The following is a 22,471-nucleotide window of genomic DNA, read 5'->3' on the forward strand; positions in this document are numbered from 1 at the left end:
TATATTCTTGGCCAGCTGGCAGAAAACAAAAGCACCAAAGCGGAAACAATGTAGTCACATCAACAGAGGGACATGTGCGGTCTTTTATTTAGCTTTGCTAAAGCAATGTCATGCTGTTGTCACTCCACAACTTTTAGTTCAAACCTCAATCCAAGCGAATCAATTCAAAGAGGAAGTGAAGTAACTTGGCATCTGTTTGAAAAACAATATAAATGTACACGTCTACAGTGCACCTCCCACTGGCATCCCAGACAAGTGGCTTTACCACATCGTTCCTAAAGATCCTTAAGGAGAGTTTTAAAGAACATCACTAGCCATTTCGCAGCAGACTGGAAGACTGCTGGAAGGCAGAAGGCCATTGCTGCACAACCAGATGATAGGAACCCCTTCAAGCACAGAGGTATGTGAGAGCCAGTAGAGAAACACTCCGCTATCTATTGCTCCTGTATCCATCATTTCCAAGTTCATTGCCAATTCTTTAGCACTGTGTTGCCACCAATATTCTTCTTCCCCATCCTCCAACCCCTGATTGACTTGATCGTTCTTGAGTCAGCTGAGGAAGACGATAATGACAGAGAAACCCTACATTGGGCCTTCATTCCCATAGATGTAGAGGCTGAGATCTTTGCTATCCAGCCTTCATGATCCAGTAATTTTGCAATGCATATCTTAGTTACTTCATCTATTAAAAAAGTCAGCATCTCCTCAGGTTTGATCATTTTGATAACTGGCCTTGACTGAGGAGGATCTACTGACTTCAAGATGGAGAAAAACAGTGCTGCACTGTCAGATTTACAGATGTCTTCTGGAATTCCTCTGATATCACAGGATGATGAATTGACCTCTGTATGAAATGAGATTGTGGAGTATGTTTCTCTGTGACAAGGGCAGTACTCAACAAACCAACTTACAATATCAACGAAAGATCTGCTGGACAGTCTTTTACACAGCCAAAGGTGGTCCAAACCCTACTTGAAACAACTTGCTCAGCCACTCAATTGCTAACCAAAGCCAGATGCTTTCAGTGAAATGATAACTGATGTAGAGATATGGAGTTTTCAATTTACTGAACAATAGTATGAAAATATTCTTTTTGTTCCCAACTTCAACTACTATTTCTAGTTCTCATGTTAAAGTCTCCATAGAGACAAAATTCTTCCCAGTCTCACGCCCTACAGCATGGTAGACATGGAAGACCTACACTCAAAGTCGCCTCCCTGCCTGATGCAGGGTAAGCTGGCATGAGCACTGGTGTGACAACACGACCTTTGATAGCCATGCTCAGGTACAGGCTTGAATTCACAGAACTAAATTGCTTCAATCAATTCAATGTTACTACCTGTAGGAAGAGACCACAGGCATCTAACCTGCATCTGAGTTTTCCTGCCAAAACGGAAGCCAAGCAAAAAAGTATCATCTGCAAACATGAGCTACAGCAAAAATAGGAAAATCAACCTACAGTGAAGATGTCATTACAGCTTCTTACTTAAGTCAGTGACATCACCTTACCAAATTCCTGAAAACAATTATTTTTTTTCCTTCCAAAACTCTTTTTTTCTTTTCCCCATTACAACACATAACAGAACAAAAGACCATGTGTGTCCTGAACCAATTCATACACAGGCTGTGGCTGAAAGATTATGCAGCCAAGGGTGATAGACATCTATGTGTCACTAGTCCATTCTATTTCTAGACATGGTTTAATTTCCAGTTCCTCCTACAAGTCAGATTCCTCCTAGATCCTATAATTCTAAAAATTTCAGATTTAAACCTAGAAATCAGAGCAGCAGTACTCTACGTACTGATCATTTCAAAAGGTCAACCTCTATTAAATAGCATTTTCTATTACTTGAAAAATCTTAAATGCCATCCAAACAAAAAATCCCAAACCACACACCTAAATGCGGGGTTTAACGGTGACCATGTTGTTTGTTAAAGCATTGCCAGAAAATTCATTCCGAATCCTTTCCTTTGACCAATTTTCTAGGTCAAAGTAAGATTAGGTCCACCATAGCACAGATAACTGATGTCTGACAACATGCCTTAAGTTAATATCATTATTTCTTGTCATAGCTTTTTTTTTTTTAAAGGAAAAGGATGCTGATACATTAGGATTTTAAAGGAAACATTTGAAAAGAAGTCAAAAGGTAAACGGTATGTTTGCTTGTTTAAAAAAAAAATAATGTCTTTCTAAGTGTCTCCTTACAGCGGCTTGTAGGAATAGTCATTCCCTAAGATTTCCTTGGCAGTGAGATTTAAAACTGGGTAACAGAAACAGGTTAATCAACTTTTTGTGTAACTGATTTCAGAGCAACTTGTCTACAGAAAAGAGCCCACAGCAGCACAACTGGATTTATTCCTAAGCATTCAGTTCAATTCCCATTCCCAGGGGGCTGTTCTGCCCTCCAACAGACAGCCTCTGCTTAAAGGTGATGATGACTCCACTACTGGCAAATCCGTAACACCTGTCCTACAAGGAATAACTGAACCTACCTGGATACGCTGACAGTGTCACATAAGCTTCAGTGTCACATAAAATTTGGCAGAAAGAGTAAATACCGGAAAGTTTTGAGAAGCTGCATCCACTTAAATTTGTTATTTGTGAGTGGCTTTTGTGATGTTCAGTTTTATCAGTAACTGCAAGTCACTTTTATACTATCTTTTAAGTAAAATCTAAGCCTATACAGAATACCAAATTACCTGGCATCCCGCGTGTTTTGATGTAAACTTACACCGACTTGCTGTGGTAGAGCTCCAGAGCATGACAAGCAAGAACCAGCATTATACCTCTGAGTGACCCAGGACTTTGGGGAGTTGAAAGAAACTGGCTGCTCACTAGCCCTCAGCTCATGATGAGGCACTGATGCGTATTCACTGCCCGAGCAGAGGTTTTTGCTGATCTCACAATTCAGGTGAGAACTGTATGAATAAACTGCTCACGAGTTAAAGCGAGTCAGCTGGGGAGCACTGCTATGCACAAGCATGAGCTCCCTGCTCTGCAAAGCTGTCTGTCACTCCTAATCAAAACTCACAGGAGCCCAGTGCCCAGATTTGCAATTCCCACCTGAGATGTGGGAGCAGGGCTGAGGCACTCCAGGACTGTGTTCAGCTGCTTCAGAACAGTATTTCTTCTCTTGTGACGCCTGCTGATAATCTTCTCTTCAGAGTCTGACTTTCAAATACTTAAGGCAAAGAATAAACCAATGATCTGCAGAATTTTATATTCACACATAGGTCTATTCAATATCTCTACCACTCTGGGGTGGTGCCCTACAAGTACACATCATGAACCCAATATATTTAAATGCAATAGATGTATTGGAAGGCACACGTGCCTTCTAATAGTGCATATGCATTCTAACTCATATAAACGTCTATGTATATATTCACAAGCATGTACATCCCTCAAAAAAATCTCATCTTACTAATGTTATGAAATTACTATGAAACAAAGAATATTAATGCATTCACATACAATATTGTATCCTTTCTGCTCCTGAACCTACTCTACTGCAGCATTCCTGAAGTAGATACACAGTCTGCTCCCATTAAACAGGTGTTTCTTATGCATTAGGTCACTGAAAAAAATAGGTTGGAAGGAAATGTGCTTTGAGTAAGAAGAAAAAAAATACGCGACCACCAGAAGAATCAGCAAGATATCATAAGCACAAGCATACAGAGTCATCTGTAAGTGTGCATCTCTAAGCCTCTCAAGATTTTTGAAAATCTGGCTCATGATCCTCAAAAAAAGAGTATCTTTTTCCTCCTATGTTTATTTTTTTCTGAGGACAGGACTCAACTCATGTAAAGAGTAACTGTTTCCATAGAGCTATACTTGTCAGTGTAATTTCCATATGCTGAATGCACTTCATACACCGTCTCCCACACTGAACCTACAGGACAATGTAAACCTGCCAACACAAAAATGCACAGGGAATGAGATCTGAAAAAGGTTTTTAAATTTCCAGTTCAAGTAGGAAGGTGTGCCTGCATTTCCAGACTCTCTCTTTGCTGAGAGAAATTGTCTTGCATAAACACAGCGTGACAGATAAACATTAGATTTGACTGCTCCATCTAGCGGCACATTAAGCACAACTGTAATGGTTAAAGACGTGGCTTAATGGGTTGAAAAGAGCCAAATGTGGTGTTTGCTGCTTCTCTGAGCATCAAAGCAAAATAAAATCTTAGCACCTAGCTCTTTTAATAGCATAACATAAAAATCATCTCCAAAAATGGAACTAAATTTCATCAAAGTTTAATATAGATAGGTTCATAAAAGTAGGTAAATATTTTTATTTTTTTAATTATTACTTTATTTATTCTATTTAGTTAATAACATTTAACAAGAATGGCAAAGTTTTAGAAATCATGCATTTGAATATCAAGTTGATGTTACAGTAATATGTGAGTTTACCTTTCCAGTGAAAACGTATCTTACATTTTTAGTAAAAGAATCAAATTAATAAAAAGCCAACCATTAAAACATATAAACTGACTCTTACTTATAAGAAGTAAATTTCAAAGCTCGGGTCTGATTCAGAAAGCCACTCCTACTCTGTGAAGGACAACTCTTAAAGAAATCCAAAGCACCACTGATTTTTAGAGGAAAAAAGAAGTGTGTGCTGTCAAGTCTGCCCAAGGCTATTCCATGGCAATTCTAAAAAATACCAAGAAATTAGATCCTTTAGAAAACTGGTATAATAACGTGATGTGGGAAAATGACTGAAATTGGAGGGGAATGGGAGAATATTGTTCCCCAGAATTCAGCTAATATTAGAGCAGCTCTGACATGAAGCAGAGCTGCTGCTCCCAGGAACGAACAAGGCCTCAATATCCTTGAAATGGGGAGTAGAGTGATACGAAGGTATCATGGCTCATCCCTGTTATCAGGGACAAGAAACAACGGACAAGGCCCACGCAATACCCTTGAAATGGGGAGTAGAGTGGTACGGAGGTATCACGGCTCATCCCTGTTATCAGGGATGAGAGGCGCCTGGTAAAGATAACCATAAAAATGCCATTGAGGGAAGTGAATCACAACCGCTGTCTCAGCAGTGATGCGAAATTGTGTCCTTCAGCTACTAAGTCACACCTCCACCCGCCTCCAAGCTACGACCACCCCTCAAACGAGCAATTTACACCAATCCCAATTAGTGAACACCCCTCACGAGAGAAATTTACACCAATCCTAATAAAAGTTATGTATGACTAGAGTCACTCGAGCTCCACCTAAAAGATATGAAAAAAGTATAAAATAGCAACAAACAAAGGGGATGCTAGGGAGAAGCCCCCCCATCGGAACGTCTGGGATCAGTCGACGGGCTGAACCTCTCTTCTCCCCCCCATAGGGACGCCTATTGGGTAAGAACTCTGTGTTATGTGCACTTACTTAATTACTTACTAACATCTTGCTAGCTATTTAGTATTATCACTGATCAGTAATTTTATATTATCACTGTAGTATTTCAATTAAAGTTGTTTTTGTAGTCAGTCACTATCACCGGCTATCCTCGAACCTGTATTCTGTCACAAATAAAATATATATGCATGTTTCCGGAAACTTTTGAATTATTATAAGGAGTTGGCCCATAGTACTACTAGTGACGATCCCTTAATAAGTGGGCGAATCACCCTCCGACCTACTGAGCTGCCAAGAGAGGGCAGGGGGAGTCGGGCCCAAGGGTCTCGCCTAACTTGGGAGCTGGTATACTGGCCGAATTACCTCCTGTTTGTCTATTAGTGACGGATCCCACGATAAGTCAGACGAATCACCCTCCGACCTGCTGAGCTGCCAATAGAGGGCAGGGGGAGTCGGACCCAAGGGTCTCGCCTGACTTGGGAGCTGATAGACTGGTCTTTTGACCTCAAAACGTGACACGTGACCAAGTTGCTTTAAATAAAACATTTTTCCAACGATCGCTTTGAGAATAACTAATTAGGGTTTCCCTGCCCATGGCAGGGGGGTTGGAACTAGATGATCTTTGAGGTCCCTTCCAACCCAAACCATTCTAAGATTCTATGATTCCACGATTCTAATCAGAATTGAAGTTCTTATTGCGGAGGAAAGAATTACCAAATTGATGACTAGGTTTCAATAACTGGAACTTTAAATTCTAGAAATTAATGCATACAATTAAATCATAAAATACATGTGAGTATCAGATAAACATGTGATGTGCTTCATTTCTCCTTGCTACATGTCTGAAAATATTTTGTCTTAAATTACACATATGACTGAAAGGTAGCCAAGGAATATAACCATTTTACTTCACTTATCCCTCCACCACACATAACTCCCACAACTAATACCATAGATATATTAAGTTAGGACCCCATGTGCAATCAAAACCTCTATATAATGAAAGTTAAATACAGGCTTAAAATCTTTACCGACCTGTGTTTAGAATTGCAAAATAATCCCACGCTAGCTATGGCTCAAGTGAAGCATACAAGAGACACTAAGTTAAACACCCTTTTTGGTCTAATGTTCTAATAGCAGCTCACCTTCCCTTCGAAGGCATTATTTGGATTGGGGAAGTTTAGATGAGCCACGCTGTCCCTGTGCATTTCTCAACTTGCTCAATGGTCCAAGTTAGACTTGGTCCAATTAGCATATAAGGTACAGCAAAGCCACAGATTATAAAGTAAAGAATGCTGATATTTGCTTTTCTAAAATAGAAAAGGTCGTGTTTACAGACAGGAAGTAAATGGGAAAAGAAAATATGCTAAACAAAATGTTTTATTAGAAGTTGCTTCATGGCTGGAAAGTGTAACAAAATACATAATAGTGATGGTCTGAAAAAATATTGCTGTAGATATTTATTTACTGCGTACTATGACAGCATTTCCAAGACTTATGCTTGCTTACAAAATACCTCTAAGTTTGAAAGTGTTTAACAATTAAAAAGCTCTTCACATACTATTTTCTCAGTCTGTCAAGGGAATGAGCTTAGGGACTCACGCATGAGAGAGGGATATTTTTAAGAAGACAACATGTACGAATACAGAGATTTCAAGTTTGAAGCACTTCAAAAAGTAACTAATTCAACTCTCTTAATATTTAGAGCAGTTGGGTGTCTGCAGAGGGAGGCGGTGAACTTATTGACAGGTTAGCAGCATGTAGGTCCTAGCTGTCTACTACGTGTATTAGCCAACAAATAATCACTGCTGCCCTACATTTTGCATATCCTGCTTGCAGACTTTCTCTTCTCACAGTGAACTTATGCAGAAAAGATAAAAGCAGCTATCAAACTGAAAATAAAACTGTAAAATCCTGCCCTGTCCTTACATGTCTTCAAGCTAAGGGGCAAGCCAAAATAAAAAAATAAAACCCCTGCCTCCCTTTGAACTAAAACCTTAGAATCGTGCTCCACTTGGACCAGAAGAGCAACATGATCAGTTATCAGAACCTTTATATTAAGGTATCAAAAACTTGGGGGGGTGGGGGAGAGGGCAGTAACTAATGAAAAAAGAATAGAGCAGCAAGGTCTCATGCACACGACCATCAAGCCACGATATCATTTAGTAGTGGCTCCATAACTAAAAAAAAAACCTGCAAAATACAAAAAAAAGCACAACCAAAAAAGCTCCAAACTTAAAAAAAAAAGTCAACCCAAAGGGTGAAAAAGGCTGTTAAGGTCTGGAAATCTGGTCTTTTTATAGGAATGAAATAGCTCCACAATGTCTTTATAAGCAGTAGCAGCACCCTCATGAATCACTTTGTTGCCCGATAGGAAAAAGCAAGCAAACAAAAGGTTAATTTAGCTGATTAACAGCGAATTAATAGGCAGTGAGAACAGGAATGTAGGTTCAATTGAATCCCTTATGGTAGGCAACCTGCAGTTGGCCACAGGAAAATGCAACCATGCCGGAGGATGCTTGACAGTAATCTAGAATTCTGCTGGATGCTGATGAATGGAAGAAACGGGTACCTACTAATGATATGACTTTGCATTAAATAAGGATATTGTTTTATTATCATCCAGGCAAGTTGGAGTCTCAGTCACGGACTGAAATCTCCCCAAAATAGGCACTGTACAAACATAAAAAGAAACTCCAGATTCCACTGAACTTGCAATTTAAGCGCAAGGCAAGAAAACAGGCAGACAAACTGATGTGCGGAAACAGACTCCACAACTCGGAAAGTTGTAAAGTAGGTATGTTTATTGCAGCGCTGGGTGCACGGGGGATCGCTCCACCACAAACGTGCACGCCCGCCGTAGCAGTTTTTCTTGTATTTATACAGACATACTCATCACCAACAAATAAGAAATAGTGACTACATTTGTATCGGTGTATAAGACAGTGTCAACTGGATTGTCTTTCTTGCTCTATCATTAGAATAGCCCCTGGAACCGTTGTGCCCTGGATCAGTTAGCACTCTCCTGTTTATTTCTAGGCAGGAGACTGGCCAAGAATAAATCCTAAAAGACAGCTTCCATGCAGCCTTTCTTTTGAAGAATTCAAGAGCTTCATCATATGGAAATGTGCCGTGTTTTGTCACTTGGCCAAAGATGTCAAAGAACGGCTGTTTAATTTACTAATTCAGTAAATATGGCCATTGAGAGGCCATATGAGATGTGCACATTTGAAAACATAGCTCTTGTGCTTGGTATCATAGGAGAAATGGAGACAAGAATCAACTTGAGTGATTTCAAAGTGTAAGTGAGGAGTCCCTGACTGTGAAGACCATATATTGTACAAAAGGAGAAAGAAGGAAAGAAGAAAGCATTAGAGCAATGCAAAGACATATGAGCAAAGATGGGAAGACAGTTTTCAGCAGGATATTCAGAATGGACAGGAACAGGATGAAACCATGCATATCTAGTCAAAGGAAACACATATGATTCATACTTCTTAACCTTCTTTCTGACAAAATCAAGTTTTTCCTAGAGGTCATTTATCAGCACACTAATTTTAGAAAGCTCAAATAGGCCAGTCTGCCTGCTCAAAGTTGTGTTGAAAGAAAGAAACTGGATGGTTCTTGTGTATTACAGTAATTAAGTGTATTATTATAAGCAAAACCAAGATATCAAAAGAGATAGCAGAGAAATGCTAACACAAAATACTAACCAATAATACTCAGTACAATATGGTATAATGCCTATGTTTGGACTCGATATAATTTAGGACGATCAGAATGAATACACTGAATCCCTGTGACTAAGAAAAAGAAACAGAATGAACTTTTTCAGAAAACAACAGAATCAGATGCTTGTTTGCTCCTAGTTAACTCTATAATTAACATTAACTCTAAAAATAATAAAAGTGTGTGTATTATTCCATATCAAGCCAATAACTAATTTACCTTCTTCTTTCACAGGCTTTCATTTTTCACCCAAAGGGGGGCAGTTTCCCTATATAGGTGTAAAAAAGCAAATGTTTGGATTTCAGTCCCAAGATCGAAACTCATCCTTCGATATGCTGCACAGACCATCCACAGTTATGTAGCTTTACCAAAAATAGTTTGGTTCATCCTTCAAGATTTACCTTTTCCTTTAAGTTCTCCAATCAAAAGAGTAACAGTAAATCCTTAGTAGCAGTTCACGTAACTTTTATGTTATATAAAAAATATATGCGTACGTAAAATACGCAGTAGTAGACAAAGTGGGGGAAAGGATCAACCTCTGTCTATAACATAGGGCCATGTTTCAGGCTAGCTGTTTTAACTCCAGCTCGTTGCATAGCTGCCATTTGAAAAGTGCTCAGCAGCTTAAATTAGGGCAAGTTTTTCAAAAGCTCTCAGCTACCTCTTAGACCCTTAAAAAGTGCTCCATGACCCGCAGCTCTCACTGCTCTTCTCGCGCCTGCTACCTCCAATGGTTTCTGTATGGAAAAAACCTTATTGCTGAATGTTCTTGAGAATTGGTCTTTCATGTAGAAACCTAGAGAAGTCCTGGGTTTCTCTACAGGTTCAAACACTCTCACAGCTCCCCAAATTAAAGCTACCCGGCTTGTCAGCTGTTAAGTCTCTTTAAAGGTGTGAGCCTAATTCCTCCATGCTTTTCTTCCGTGTCAAGTCGAAATGTACATTTATTTTTAGTTTTGCCTTTTCAAAACCAGATTGTTATTACATTAATTTGTACCAGAAATGCCTATCAAATATCATTACTTAAAGGGTGACAAAAAGGATAAGCTACAGTCAGGAGTACTGGATTCAGTCCCAGATTTCCCCACCTTGGCCCAGAGCTTGCCAAAGGAACAACAGTGGTATTTCTAACATGGAGCAGTTTCAGTGCAGACTATGAAGAAATAGATTTTTATTTCCAGGAATCCTCTGTTTCAACTGAGTAAGAAATTACAATTACAATTATCCTTAACTTTGCTTATCTGTCCTCAGATTTGCCATGGTTTCTGGCACCGAGCTTTAACCTCCCTAGTAGTAACTTTACCCTCCAGGGGAAGAGAGAAGCACTCACTCAATCTCTTCTTTCCCATATGAAGTCCAGACCTGCCTCCTTGCCTTTTGTTTTGTTCTAGTTTTTTCTTTTTATTTTTTTTTCTTCTTTCTTTTCTAGGCTATTCAGGCCTCAATCCATTCCACTTTTCCTTATATATTATATAGTCAATCTCACTCCTCTTCTGAAAACTCCCTCCAGCATGTTCACAACCTTCTTAAGGTAAACCAGAGACAGGGCTTTATTAGGATTTCAAAGGAGAATTCAGTGACATATCTCCCGTGACACCCCCATTTATATGGTTACATAGCTCACTGAACTGTTGGATTTCTCGGCAACAGTATGACTTTTTTCCCACTCAAGCTCAGCTGATTTCATTTGCATACGCGTTTATGCACTTTATATAATTCCATATCCACAAAACAGATTTCTCACTGCTCAAACCTAATTTAACAAGCACTTATTTACAACTCCAATAACTACTGTAAATAATTTCAGCTACTCAAAAGCACTGAATATTGATAGCACTAAATAATGTTAGCACTGACCAAAATTTTGAAACTAAAGACATTTTAGATTATATTTTCATAAAAATCTGAATCAAATGTAGATCTAAATTATTGCACAAGGGCTAGAAGATAAATTGGAACTAACTGCTAAGAACTAACAATCTTCCTAGCATGGGCATTTTATTTCACACTAAGTTAAAGTTCAGTCACGTTTTTAAACAAATTCAGCTCTTTTTAAAATTCCATGCCCAACTCTCTCCAAGTGAACAGATGTTAAAATATGCTAGCAGATGTTACATTACAACTTGACTTGCCTACACTCCAGATTTAAAATACCTCAGTAAAAACGCTTAACTAAAACCATTTAAACCAGCCTCCTCTTCTCTACAGCTTTTTCCTGATGTTTCCTTTCGGTCCATTTATACATCCTGATGCATGTGTGTGGTTTCTCTCTTAGACCACAAGCTACCTTCCTTGCTACAGCACTTGGAAGACATCACTGGGACAGGGATTTAATTTATGCTCTCCTTCCCCCAGGAGTACTTCCAAGCACAAGCACCCAAAGCGGCACTCGGAACACCAGAGGAGGACAGAGGAAGGGGTTGGATCCACTCCTCCTGGAGCTGAGCCAGCACCAACACATTCACCTGCAAACCACAGTGTCTCTTTCTCCTTTTGACCTTGAGGTCCTCTTCTCCTGGTTACATCCCCCCGGCTTCGCACCTGTGCATTCACCAGGATCCCAGCAAGATCCCTGCCCCTAACGCTTTCTAACTAGAAGGGTAGTGTCAGAAGAACGAAACAAGATCGGGTCACTCTGTTCCTCCTGGTACTGTAAGAAAGGCACTATGAGTGAAAAAATCGCATCTTCACTGAAAGAAGCCAGCATGTCACCTCAGGAGGTATTTTTCAAACAAGGCTCCAACTCTGTCATGCCCTTTTCACTCCCAATTAAATCCATTAGCAAGGACACAAAGTGAATTTTACTCATCTTTTCATTTTGCTGACAATACGTATTAGCCATATTTTCAAGCCTAGATGATGTGAACAAAATACACATTTAGGCAAATACGAACAATGAGCACGTAAAACATAAAACCATTAGTACATCTATTTACATAAAAGTACATCAGCAGCTTTCAGTATCTCCTCACGTTCCAATTTCCAGCATCGTTTTATCTTCCAGTTTCAAAGACTTAATGACAGAAGTCTAGAACATATTTTGTGTCTATTACAGGATAAAAGAAGTTACGTACAACCTCGTCCAGACACAAATCTACTAGTTTTACACAAATACTTGGTTTTAAACTTTTAAAAAAATATTTTTTCTCAAACTTACTCCAAACCTCATTTGCATTCTTCATTGGATGGCAGTAGGCAGAAGCTGCCCTCTGTTTTAAAACGAGGTCTGGATTTCCTTTGTAACAGCCTTGTTTATGTTATATTAGCAAGTCTTTGAAGCAAGTATGAATGCAATTGAAGCCTTCTAAGAGGACTCCTTTTGCCTTGCCAGGATAGTGTTGTCACTGGAAACTCATTCCACCTAATGTTCAACTATTATAAATCACAGCGTAGAGAGTCCTGCAGTCTATATCAATAATAGGACAAAAATTATTATCAGCAATCAGTAATGGTGTCCTGTAAAGGGTGTAGAACTTTTAAAAAGAAATTTGAGATTACTTTCATGGACACCACTAAACAGTTCTTTCTCTAGATTTACTCCAACGTGGAAACAACTCATGTTTTTGTGTCCTCTGCCAAAGAGACAAAATCCCAGTGCATTGCAAAAGACATTTATTTTTTTGAAAGAAATTATCTCCAGTGCTTTTGAGTTATTTTGATAATAATTTTGAAGAAATACATATTAAATGATTACAGTAAATAGCAAGGGATGTACTAAGTAAATTAGCTTGCTTTGTATTTATGAATATCACTTTTAGAAGGTTTTTTGTGCTCAGAAGACAGGGTAATGCAATCTTGAACAGTGTTTCTAGGAAATGCAAATGTTAAAAAGATACTTTTGCACAGTATCTACATTATATGTCATTTTTGGCTATTGATTTTCAATACAGTCTTATCCACTCTATTTATACCTTACATTTCTATGAGGCATCATTTTCTTTTAAACACTTCTCTAAGCTATCTTCCATAGAAATCTTCTATTTTAGTTGTTCAACATAGTATTGAAAATAGTACATTTTTATTACTCAGTTGCTGATTGCTTTATATTGGCACTCCTCAAATGTGAATTTTAAGATCTTGTTTTTTCTTGGTAAGGCTGTACAAAGTTAAAAATTTTATTTGCAATAATTCTATCTTTCTAGCTCCGTTTATATTACTTTGGCACCAGGTTTCTGACTGAGCTTATATTTAGATAAGAAAGGATGGATTCCAGACCCTCCTGGGCTTATAAACTGAAAGCAGTACAACCAGGGAGCTGTGCAGGATCTCTCTCAAATTACTAGCAAAGCACTGAAGGAATGGTGGGTGAAATTCTACTTATAACAACGCTGCTAATTGTAAAGAATGGATTCTGAACTCAGTTACGAGAGGGGCATTTTTTTAATTGTTTGTATAATTTTTTTAACACTACACTCTTTTACTGTGGCATTTCTCCTTTCAAAATGTTGAAGGCTTTCTAGAAGGTTTTCTTAGGTAATAAAATTTCCTGCCTTTCCATCTATTCCTATAAAATACTGCAGATTCTTTGTAAGTACTGATGAAAATTTAATTCGGAAAATAATTAGATACTTTACTACCAAAAACGCTGCTTCCTTCTCATCTGTATTCACATTTCCTAGATCTTTTTTTGTACTATACCCCCAGCTTCAAAGGCTTTCCACTTATTTTCCCATGACAAAGACTGTAAAAGTTGTATCAAGGTCAAGCAAAAAAAAAAACATCAACAGCTACGTCTCGAAACTACTAAATTAATAAATATATTTCTGTAATTAATGCATTGCATATATTATATATATATGCATTGCATATATTATATATATGCATTGCATATATTATATATGTATATATACATATACACATATATATGTGTGTATATATATTCTGATGAATAACATGGCGCTAGCTTACTGACAAGTAGAGATAAGGTCTCAAGGAATGCTCAACAATGTTAACCAAGTATTGAGCCAGCAATGGTCAGACAGGTCTCTAACATACTCCTATCTGTAATTTTTATTCAAATACAGTCAGGTAGCACTGTGATGTGATACAGATCAAGGCCTCCACCGTCTAAAGAAGGAGCCTAAATATCTGTCTTGGAGGTTACCAAGAACTTGATTCAGTTATCAAGAAGATAAGCATTTAGCGACATTTGAAGTTGTCTGGGATTCAAAACACAGAAGAAAAAAAGTCCAACCTTTAATGGTTTAACAGTACAACAGGAAATTGGTCAAAAGCTGAGATCAGTGCCACGAGCCTGAAAACAACCATTGAAAGGTTTTACTTACAAGGGACCATTACAGAGCAAACTATATCAACATATTGATATCAGTATCAATGACCTTCCATCCTGGACTTGATTTTCACATCAACGATCTTCCAGTTTATAATGACACCCCTCACTGAATACAGGAAATCCTTTCTACTTCATAAGCAACCTCAAACTGATACACATAAATGAAAGCAAGTAACAAAGATGGAAAGGAAATGCTATATTATAGACCACTACTATGAACAGAGGAAGTCGCATAAAGCACTGCCACAAAATAAGAGAGCAGGATGTGTTCTCTTAGAAAGACGGGATAGTTGAGACTGGAAGGGACCTCTGTAGGTCCCTAGTTCAAATCCCCTTGCTTAAAAGCAGGGTCAGCTAGAGCAGATTGCTCAGAGCCTTTTCCATTTAGGTTTTTAGCATTTCCAAGGATGGAGACTGTACAACGTCTCTGTGCAGTATGTTCTAGTGTTTGACAACCCCCCCCCCAGTCAAAAAAGTGTGGGTTTTTTATGTCTAAGTGGAGTCTGGATTAAGATTTCAGGGGCGTGATCATCGTCTGGAAAAGTTAGTGCTTAGATAGTTTAAAAAAGCAGCTATTCAGATGGAATAGGAGAGGAATGTTTTCTCCTTTTATATGTGCGCCTGGAGCTTTAGGGGATGTCAGGAGACCACAACATCAGATAAAGACAGACAGGTTAGCATATATGAATCAAAGACATGTCAGGAAACAGTGCCAGGAACTAAAAGGCAATGCAGACAAGCCGTTGGCATTTTGAATATAAACACCACCAGAAAACTTCCAAGTTACAAACACAGATAATTAAACTAAAGAGCTAAAAGCTACTTCCAAAGACACAAAAAGCCTTCAGCTCACTGTAGTGTCGCTTAAAGACAAGTTAGGGTTGTAAGACAGTTGTTAGGTTCTACCACAGTCTTTTCTGATGATGCTTATATTATCTGTTCACCATTCATGAATTTGATTAACTTCTTCACCCAGAAGAAAGGTTTTGTTTAAAAGCCAACAGTATACTATGCTTATTCCTTACTGCAGAATGTTACCATCAACAGATTAAGACAAACTGAAATAACAGATTTTAAACATACTTGTAAGCTTCAGAGCAAATTCATCTAGACAACAGGTTAGGAAATTCTTATTTCTTTCCTATATAACACTTCCCTTGCTCCATATCCTGTCCTTATTAACAACGAACTCTGGCAGATCCTTGATATTTTACTAAATGTAGCAAAATACTGTATACCTTAAGATTGAGGTGTCAGTAAGATTACGATGCTTTGTAACAGCCTACTCAGATTGTTACAAAACTCCTTTTCCATTTCAATTCATTCACAGAAAATTATTCTGCATACAGACAAAAGGATGAAGCAATGACCAAAGAGGTACAGATACCATCAAGAGAATAAACTAGAACGCTTAAATTCTGTCAGTTCTAGGTGAAAGAGGGAAGCGAATTAGAAAGAAACTCACCAGCTGATGCTACCTGTAACCACCTCATCTAAGAACACAAAAGGAAACATCGCAAACCAAATGTAAACAGGTATAAGACACTTCTTAGTTGGAAAAGAAAAAAAAAAGAAAGGTAAGGGAAAAAACAAAGCTGTATGTTTAGAAAAAGAGGCAAAAGAGAGAGAAAAATACAGATTTTTTTTCCCCAAACCATGGCCATGTGCATAATATACATAAAGGTCCTTACCTTTTTCACTGACACTTTCACTTTCTATCTCCACATCTTCACAGCTAGTATATTCTGGTGTTGATGCCCCTTCTTCCTCTGAGCTACTAACTGACATCTGCCTTTTCTTTCCGCCTCTTTTTGCTCTATGAGGCTTTGGAGGGGATGGCCGCACTGATTCCGACTGGTCAGAGCTAAGGGAATCATTCCTTAGCATGGTCTCCATTTTCTCCCGCTTTGCTTTTCGCATGAGAATAGCAGAGCTAGGATCAAGGCGGCTCTGTTTTTTAAAGGAATCGTGGTTCTTGTATTCTACGTGTTCTATAGGAACTGGACTATGCCTGGGAGTTGGTGGGCTATGATTAGTTAATTGTTTAGAAACAGAAATTCTTACATCACCTGTTCTGTCTATAGAGTACGACCTCTGAGTTTCCACAAGAGATTTTCTGTCCTGAGTTCCCTGTAATTGTGAGCGTTTTCCTAATTTATTCTCAGGTACCTCCGCTTCCTCCATTTCTGTATGTGGCAAAGCTACATCACTGTGTCTTCTCTCGTGCCGTGCTTTAGAAACTTTCGCGTGCATGCGCATCTGCTGTTCCTCGGGAGGTGGTTTTACAGGATATCTTGCCAGATTGGGGTCACTCCTGTAACGGGTATGATATTCATCTTCCTTCCTTTGTTTTTCATCATCAGGCACTTTGCCTTCCTCAAGTTTCTCTGGCAAGTCTGGGTAGTCCTGGGACTTGCCTTTCTCCAGCCTTCTACCTTCATGTCGTTCTTTACGCTCCCTGTCATCTGCTGGTCCTTCTTTTTGAAGTGAGGATTTTGGCACACGCTTGCGCTCACTCTTTAAACCTTTGCCATTCTGGTCTGAAACCACTGTTGCCTTCTTCCTACAATGAAAAGGAGTACAATAACTTGAAGAATTGAATGCAAAACAAAAGTACTTGTGTATACTGTTATGGTAAATAGATTATAAACCAGGATAAGCTATGGCAAAACATATAGAAAGGTACTGGATCCATCAACATGAATTCCATCTATTAATCCTTCCAGCAGTACTTTTATTTTCCTATAGCGAACAACTTCCAGAGTCCACAAAACCACAAATTACGTCTGGTCCAATTAATTGAGTAAAATCACAAAGAATATTAAGATGGATAAATGCAGATAAAAATAATTTACCCACATAAGCAGGAAGTCTCAAAGTCATCTTGTAGTCACTGCAGCACTATGACAGAGTATTGAAGCATGTTCTCCATTTTCCTGGCAGCAGTCATGAGAGTTACAGACTAATCACATACACGCAATTCACTTCAAGCACCCTGACAGCATAAATATAAACACCACCAAATGGAGTATCTCCCACAATATTGCAGACAGAAGTAATACAGATACAAAAAAATGCAAAAGAGAATATATCCAGAAGTGGATAATAATAATATAATAAACCAATAATATTTTACCTTGTTTGCTTTATCTTACTAAAACTCTAAAAAGAAGTGCCTATTTGATAAGCATATAAAGAAAAGCAAATTGACTCCTTGAGATAAATTAATGGCATTCCTTTCTCTGGTAATAAAAGAGGATGAAAAATGTAATTTATTTCTCTATACAGCCAAAGTACAAAACAATGAATAATGAAAGAGCATGAAAATTATGCTCTCTCCTCTTTGGTCTTCTGCTTTGGGAAAGTAAGCAAGCCGAAGAATCATAAAATCCCCTTATACTGGATATTTTTATTTCTCTCATCATTCCAGTTGCCCTTTTGTTTATCAGTTCACATACCAATCCATCAATTTTTAAGAAGGTTGGACACAGCTACACATTGTATTTGAGACGAATCTGCACTAGGACAAAGTCACTAGGACTTTGTTTTCTGGCACTGAATCTTCCCTTCCACAACTGATACATCTACAGTATCTTCCTACCACAGATTTTCATATATGGACAGGTAATATTGGATATGATCCAAGTTAAGCTTCTGTCTCGTTTTTCTCCATCTCCTGTTCCTCCTGAGTTTTGGCAATAAATGGGACTTGAGCTTATCATAGATGCTCTCCACTCAGAACCCTTGGACTTCACTTGAAAGTCTCAATGACAAGCAGAGAACATTACTATTGTATAATTTACATAACCACCTCACTTTCGGACAGCAAAGCAGAAATAGAAAGCATTTTGCTGCCCTAAAAGTGTCCTTCAGCTGAGTGACAACTGCTCTAGAGGCCTTTCCAGTGTTGGAGAAAAAAAGTCAAAAGAATTAGAGGAGGGCACCATGCGTTTGTTTACATCATACATATACATAGCAATAACCTGAGTTTTGGTGCTATCAAACCCAGATGGACCTCACCCACTCAGTAACTTACTAGCGACTGTTCACTATCCATTTCCAACTTCAGTAGCTATGAAAAAAAAAAAATCTTCAACTGCTCTGGACAAGGGAGAATCTTCTATGGAAGACTCTTGTACTGTTGCCACAGGCTCTCTCCTCAATTGCTCTGCCATCTGCCAAACAGCAGCCAAAAGAACAGAGGGTGCTTCATCACATTAGCCTCTCTGGATTTGCTACTCCTCAACCTGTTCATCACAGTGAATGCAGCTCACGAATTTACTCATTTACTCACTTAAAATATAATAGTTTGCTTCCAGCTGGTTTTATTCTTGCATACACCTTGCTCTGAATTCAAGATGGTACTACTGCTGTTACTCGTGAATGTTTATTTTGCAGGTGTAAATGAGCTCTTTTATTAGTTCCTGGTTTATTATTAACAATAATACAGTCATTGAAAAAAAGATAACACATAAGGATATCTGACAGAACTCTGTAGGGTGGGTTTTTATGTTTGCTAGATTGTTTTCTTTATTGTGGGTGTCATTTTTTTAAATTCTAGTACATTATTTCATCAAGTTAAAGACTTGCTCTTTGTTTAATAACTTTAAAATACCTGCCAACTTAAAAATTTGAAAGCAACCTACAATTTTGTATTAAAAGTGCACAACAAAATGCATTGAAGTGCATGGAAATATCTCTAAATAAAATTATTTTTTTTTTCTTCATTTCTGTTGCATAGACCAAATCAATGTATTTTCTAGTGAACATTTATCCTTCCCTGGTCAGTAAATCAAATTTTTGTTTTCATATGGTTCTAGACACACACATGGCCCAGCTCGTGTAATATTACTGAAGTAGCTTATATAATTGTGAGGTGCTATCAAGACAGAACGCATTACCTCTCTCTCGGAGGTTCACTTCTAGACCTTGAGGAAACTTGCTTTTGGTCTGGGCCCATAGCCGGCTGCGACACCTCTGCTCCTTTCCTCCGGTCGGATTGCACACGGGAAGAAGAGATTTCCTGTGATGAGGCAGTTGCTGTACTTAAGGGAGTCTGTGATCTCGATCGCTCTTGAAGTCTTGCTTTCTTTTCTCTTGGTGCATCCGAACTTCCACCAGTCGCTGTGTCACTCAGCGTTCCGTCCTGGCTGGGTGAGGGCTGTGGTCCACTTCCAAAAAACCACGCTCCGGATTTCGTTAGGATTTCTTGTTGCTTTCGACATAAATTGCATACCCACATAACCTAGTTGAAGACAACAAGAAGAATCAGCACAGCTACCTCTCAGACCCTGAAACGCATGCTCACTATCACAGAGCAGGTGTGATCTCTTGCTGCTCGCTAAACTGGTAAGGCTGGTGCTCACGACAGGACCCAGAACATGCTTCTCCAAGCACTGACTGCACTGGCTAGAGCCAAGCATCCTACAGGCACATGCTATGCGAGCTTCTCCAAAACGTGCTGTCAATATACGTCAGTCCTACCTGTCGCAACTCCCCCTCAGCCCAGCCCTAGCCCTCTTCTGAACAAACACCGACAACGCGACCAACGCTCGTTGCTTCTTTGTTGGTGGGGTGAGTCGGGTTGTTGTCGTCGGTGTGGATCGCAGTCAGGACAAGCCCAACAGACTCTAAACATGACTTGTACCTGGGGTGGGGGAGTCCTGCCCGGCTAACTCCCAACCTCCGCTGCCACAGAAAATCCACACGGTATTTCCCTTTAACTAATTTTTCTCACAACTGAACACTGTCCTGCAAATAAATTCAGCGTTTACTGTGCATGGTTTTAGCTACATCCACAACAACTTACCAGAGATGTGAGGTAAGACCTAAAGAAACCTACTAATAGAAAACTAAATGCACTAACGAAAAGAATGTGAAAGAACTCTGTTTTGTACTACTTGGAAATGATCATTTACCATCTCTTTGCGTTATAGCTGTAAATAATAAACTAATTAATTAAACATGTCTCCCTGGCAATCACAATTAAGCTGTGTATATAAGCAGTGCTTCTTAGGAATTGTTGTTGTTTTTTTTTTTTAATGCCAAATACATAGATAAACAGGAGCACACACAGTAAAGCGAGACTCTATGTTTCAAGTCTATGTACAGCACAAGACAGCTTTATGTACAGGAGTAAATCACCAGAACAAAATAAAAGGTTAATCAGGACTCTAAAGTGTGTGAATATTTAAGAAAAAGTTGAGACAAAGACAAAAGGAGGTCTGAGGCAGAAGAACAAAAAAACCAAAACGCATGAAGAATGTACAAGAGGTAGGAATTTTGTCAGAAATAAAAATAGAGATGAGAGGAAAAAAAGCTGACAACTAATGAGGAAAATGTCAAAGAAAATAGTTTAATGTGGAAAGAAGTAAAAGAATGGGTAAAATTGTAAGGAGGGTAAGAAATTACTAAATTTGGAATGAAAAATATGCTTATATTCTTTTGTATAAACACAGGAATGAGGCAACAGTCGCAAAATTATCCAACACTTAAAATTAAAAGGAACAGAAAAAACAATCACTTCAGGGAAGAAATTGCAATAGGACAAAGCTCTGGTACCAAGCTCTCTTATTCTCTGGCCTGGAGAGGAAGTGCATGGCTTACATGGCAAGATGAAAATTCCAGGCATTTTACATATTTAACATAAATACAATTTGTTTAAAATGCCCTAAAAGAGACTATCTGTTTAGGTCTTATGGCTACATGAGAACTTCCAATACCATTTCTACACTGTTTGACCAAACCACACTGAGAAGACATCCAGCCCTTTTCCCTGTATTTGAATTGTGCCTTTATCAACTGATGACTAAGGATAATAAAATACTTATTAAAATTTTAATTGATTAAAAAAAACTTAATCAAAAGCTACAGTTATTCCAACAGTGGCACAAACATGTATCATGATAAAAACAAATAACGCTTAGTAGGATAACACAAATAGCAACTTCAATAAAACAAATGCTAGCCCTTTAAAAAAAAGCTCTTGATTCCAAAATGTCTTATTTTCTTCATCTAGTATACCTCACAAAACAGAAACTCAGTTTATCAGATTATATGTTCTAATAGAATAGATTTTTAGTCCATCTGGTGTTATTATTACATGCATTTAAAAAACCAGTAAGACTAAAAGGAAAAAATCCTAACATTTTTAAATGTCTTTATAGTCTCTGACACAATTGTTAGCTTATTAGACAGCAAGATTGCATACACACGTGTCTGTGCATGAGATCTATGTCAATGCTACAAACCAAAGTCATTAATGAAAAACACGTCATTGTCTGTATTTTATCAGTTTACAGGGAAAGTGAAAAAAGTGTTAATAAAAAAATAAATCAAAGGAAGGGTAAGGAATACTAAAGTAAAATTTGAATATTGTAATTAAATTACATATGTCTGTATGCATGCAAGTAAATTTGTAAAGATGGTAACAGACTTCCTTTACAATTTAATGTAGTTAATCATTTAAAATATGTCTAAAGTATGTAATAAACTTCAAGAAATTACCGTTAATTTACATAACCACCTTGGATATTGTAATTTGTTTTATGCAAAACCGAACAAATAGGAATAGCTAATGCAAAAATAGACACATAAAAATACAGAATACAGAAAGAAGAAATACTAGACATGTAAATACAAAACCATTTTCTGACAGCTGTCTTTAAACACTGCAGTTTGGACACAATACATACCAATCACCACAGAACACACATGTAGGAATCGGCATTATACTCACATAGAAGCTACACTACCATCCCTGTTTAGGAATCTCTTCAGGACTTAATAAATGCTACATTTGCCTTGAGATAATATCCAGTCCAAAAGGAAAAATAACAAAAGCTTTTCTTTAAGAGGAAAAAAAAAGCCAGAACTTGAGGTGACAGAACAGTTTCAGTGACAAAACTGTATATTGAAAAACATTTTTAGAGAAGTATGTGGAGCAAGCGATTTAGCAGCATGCAGGAATTATATCCTGATTGAATATACTGGGATGTGGTCCAAACTAATCTAAACTAAAGCAGGTCTGTGTAATAACTTATCTTAACAATCCACAGATGTTAGGCAACCAAACAAATGCTCTGATGAAG

The 22,471-nt window shown here is 38.2% G+C and overlaps 1 protein-coding gene across 1 annotated transcript in view; it reads right to left on the reverse strand.

Annotated features, from left to right (window-relative positions):
* Positions 1-22,471, reverse strand: part of RIMS1 (regulating synaptic membrane exocytosis 1) — a 349,852-nt gene that overhangs the window by 169,054 nt on the left and 158,327 nt on the right. Inside the window, exons 4-5 of the mRNA XM_086625267.1 lie at positions 19,283-19,626; positions 16,073-16,944 (exon numbers count right to left, since the gene is read on the reverse strand). Coding sequence (XP_086481393.1) covers positions 16,073-16,944; positions 19,283-19,626 — 1,216 coding nt within the window. The remainder of the gene's footprint in view (positions 1-16,072; positions 16,945-19,282; positions 19,627-22,471) is intronic.

Source organism: Tauraco erythrolophus, chromosome 2, assembly GCF_009769465.1.
Source record: "Tauraco erythrolophus isolate bTauEry1 chromosome 2, bTauEry1.pri, whole genome shotgun sequence".
NCBI lineage: Eukaryota > Metazoa > Chordata > Aves > Musophagiformes > Musophagidae > Tauraco > Tauraco erythrolophus.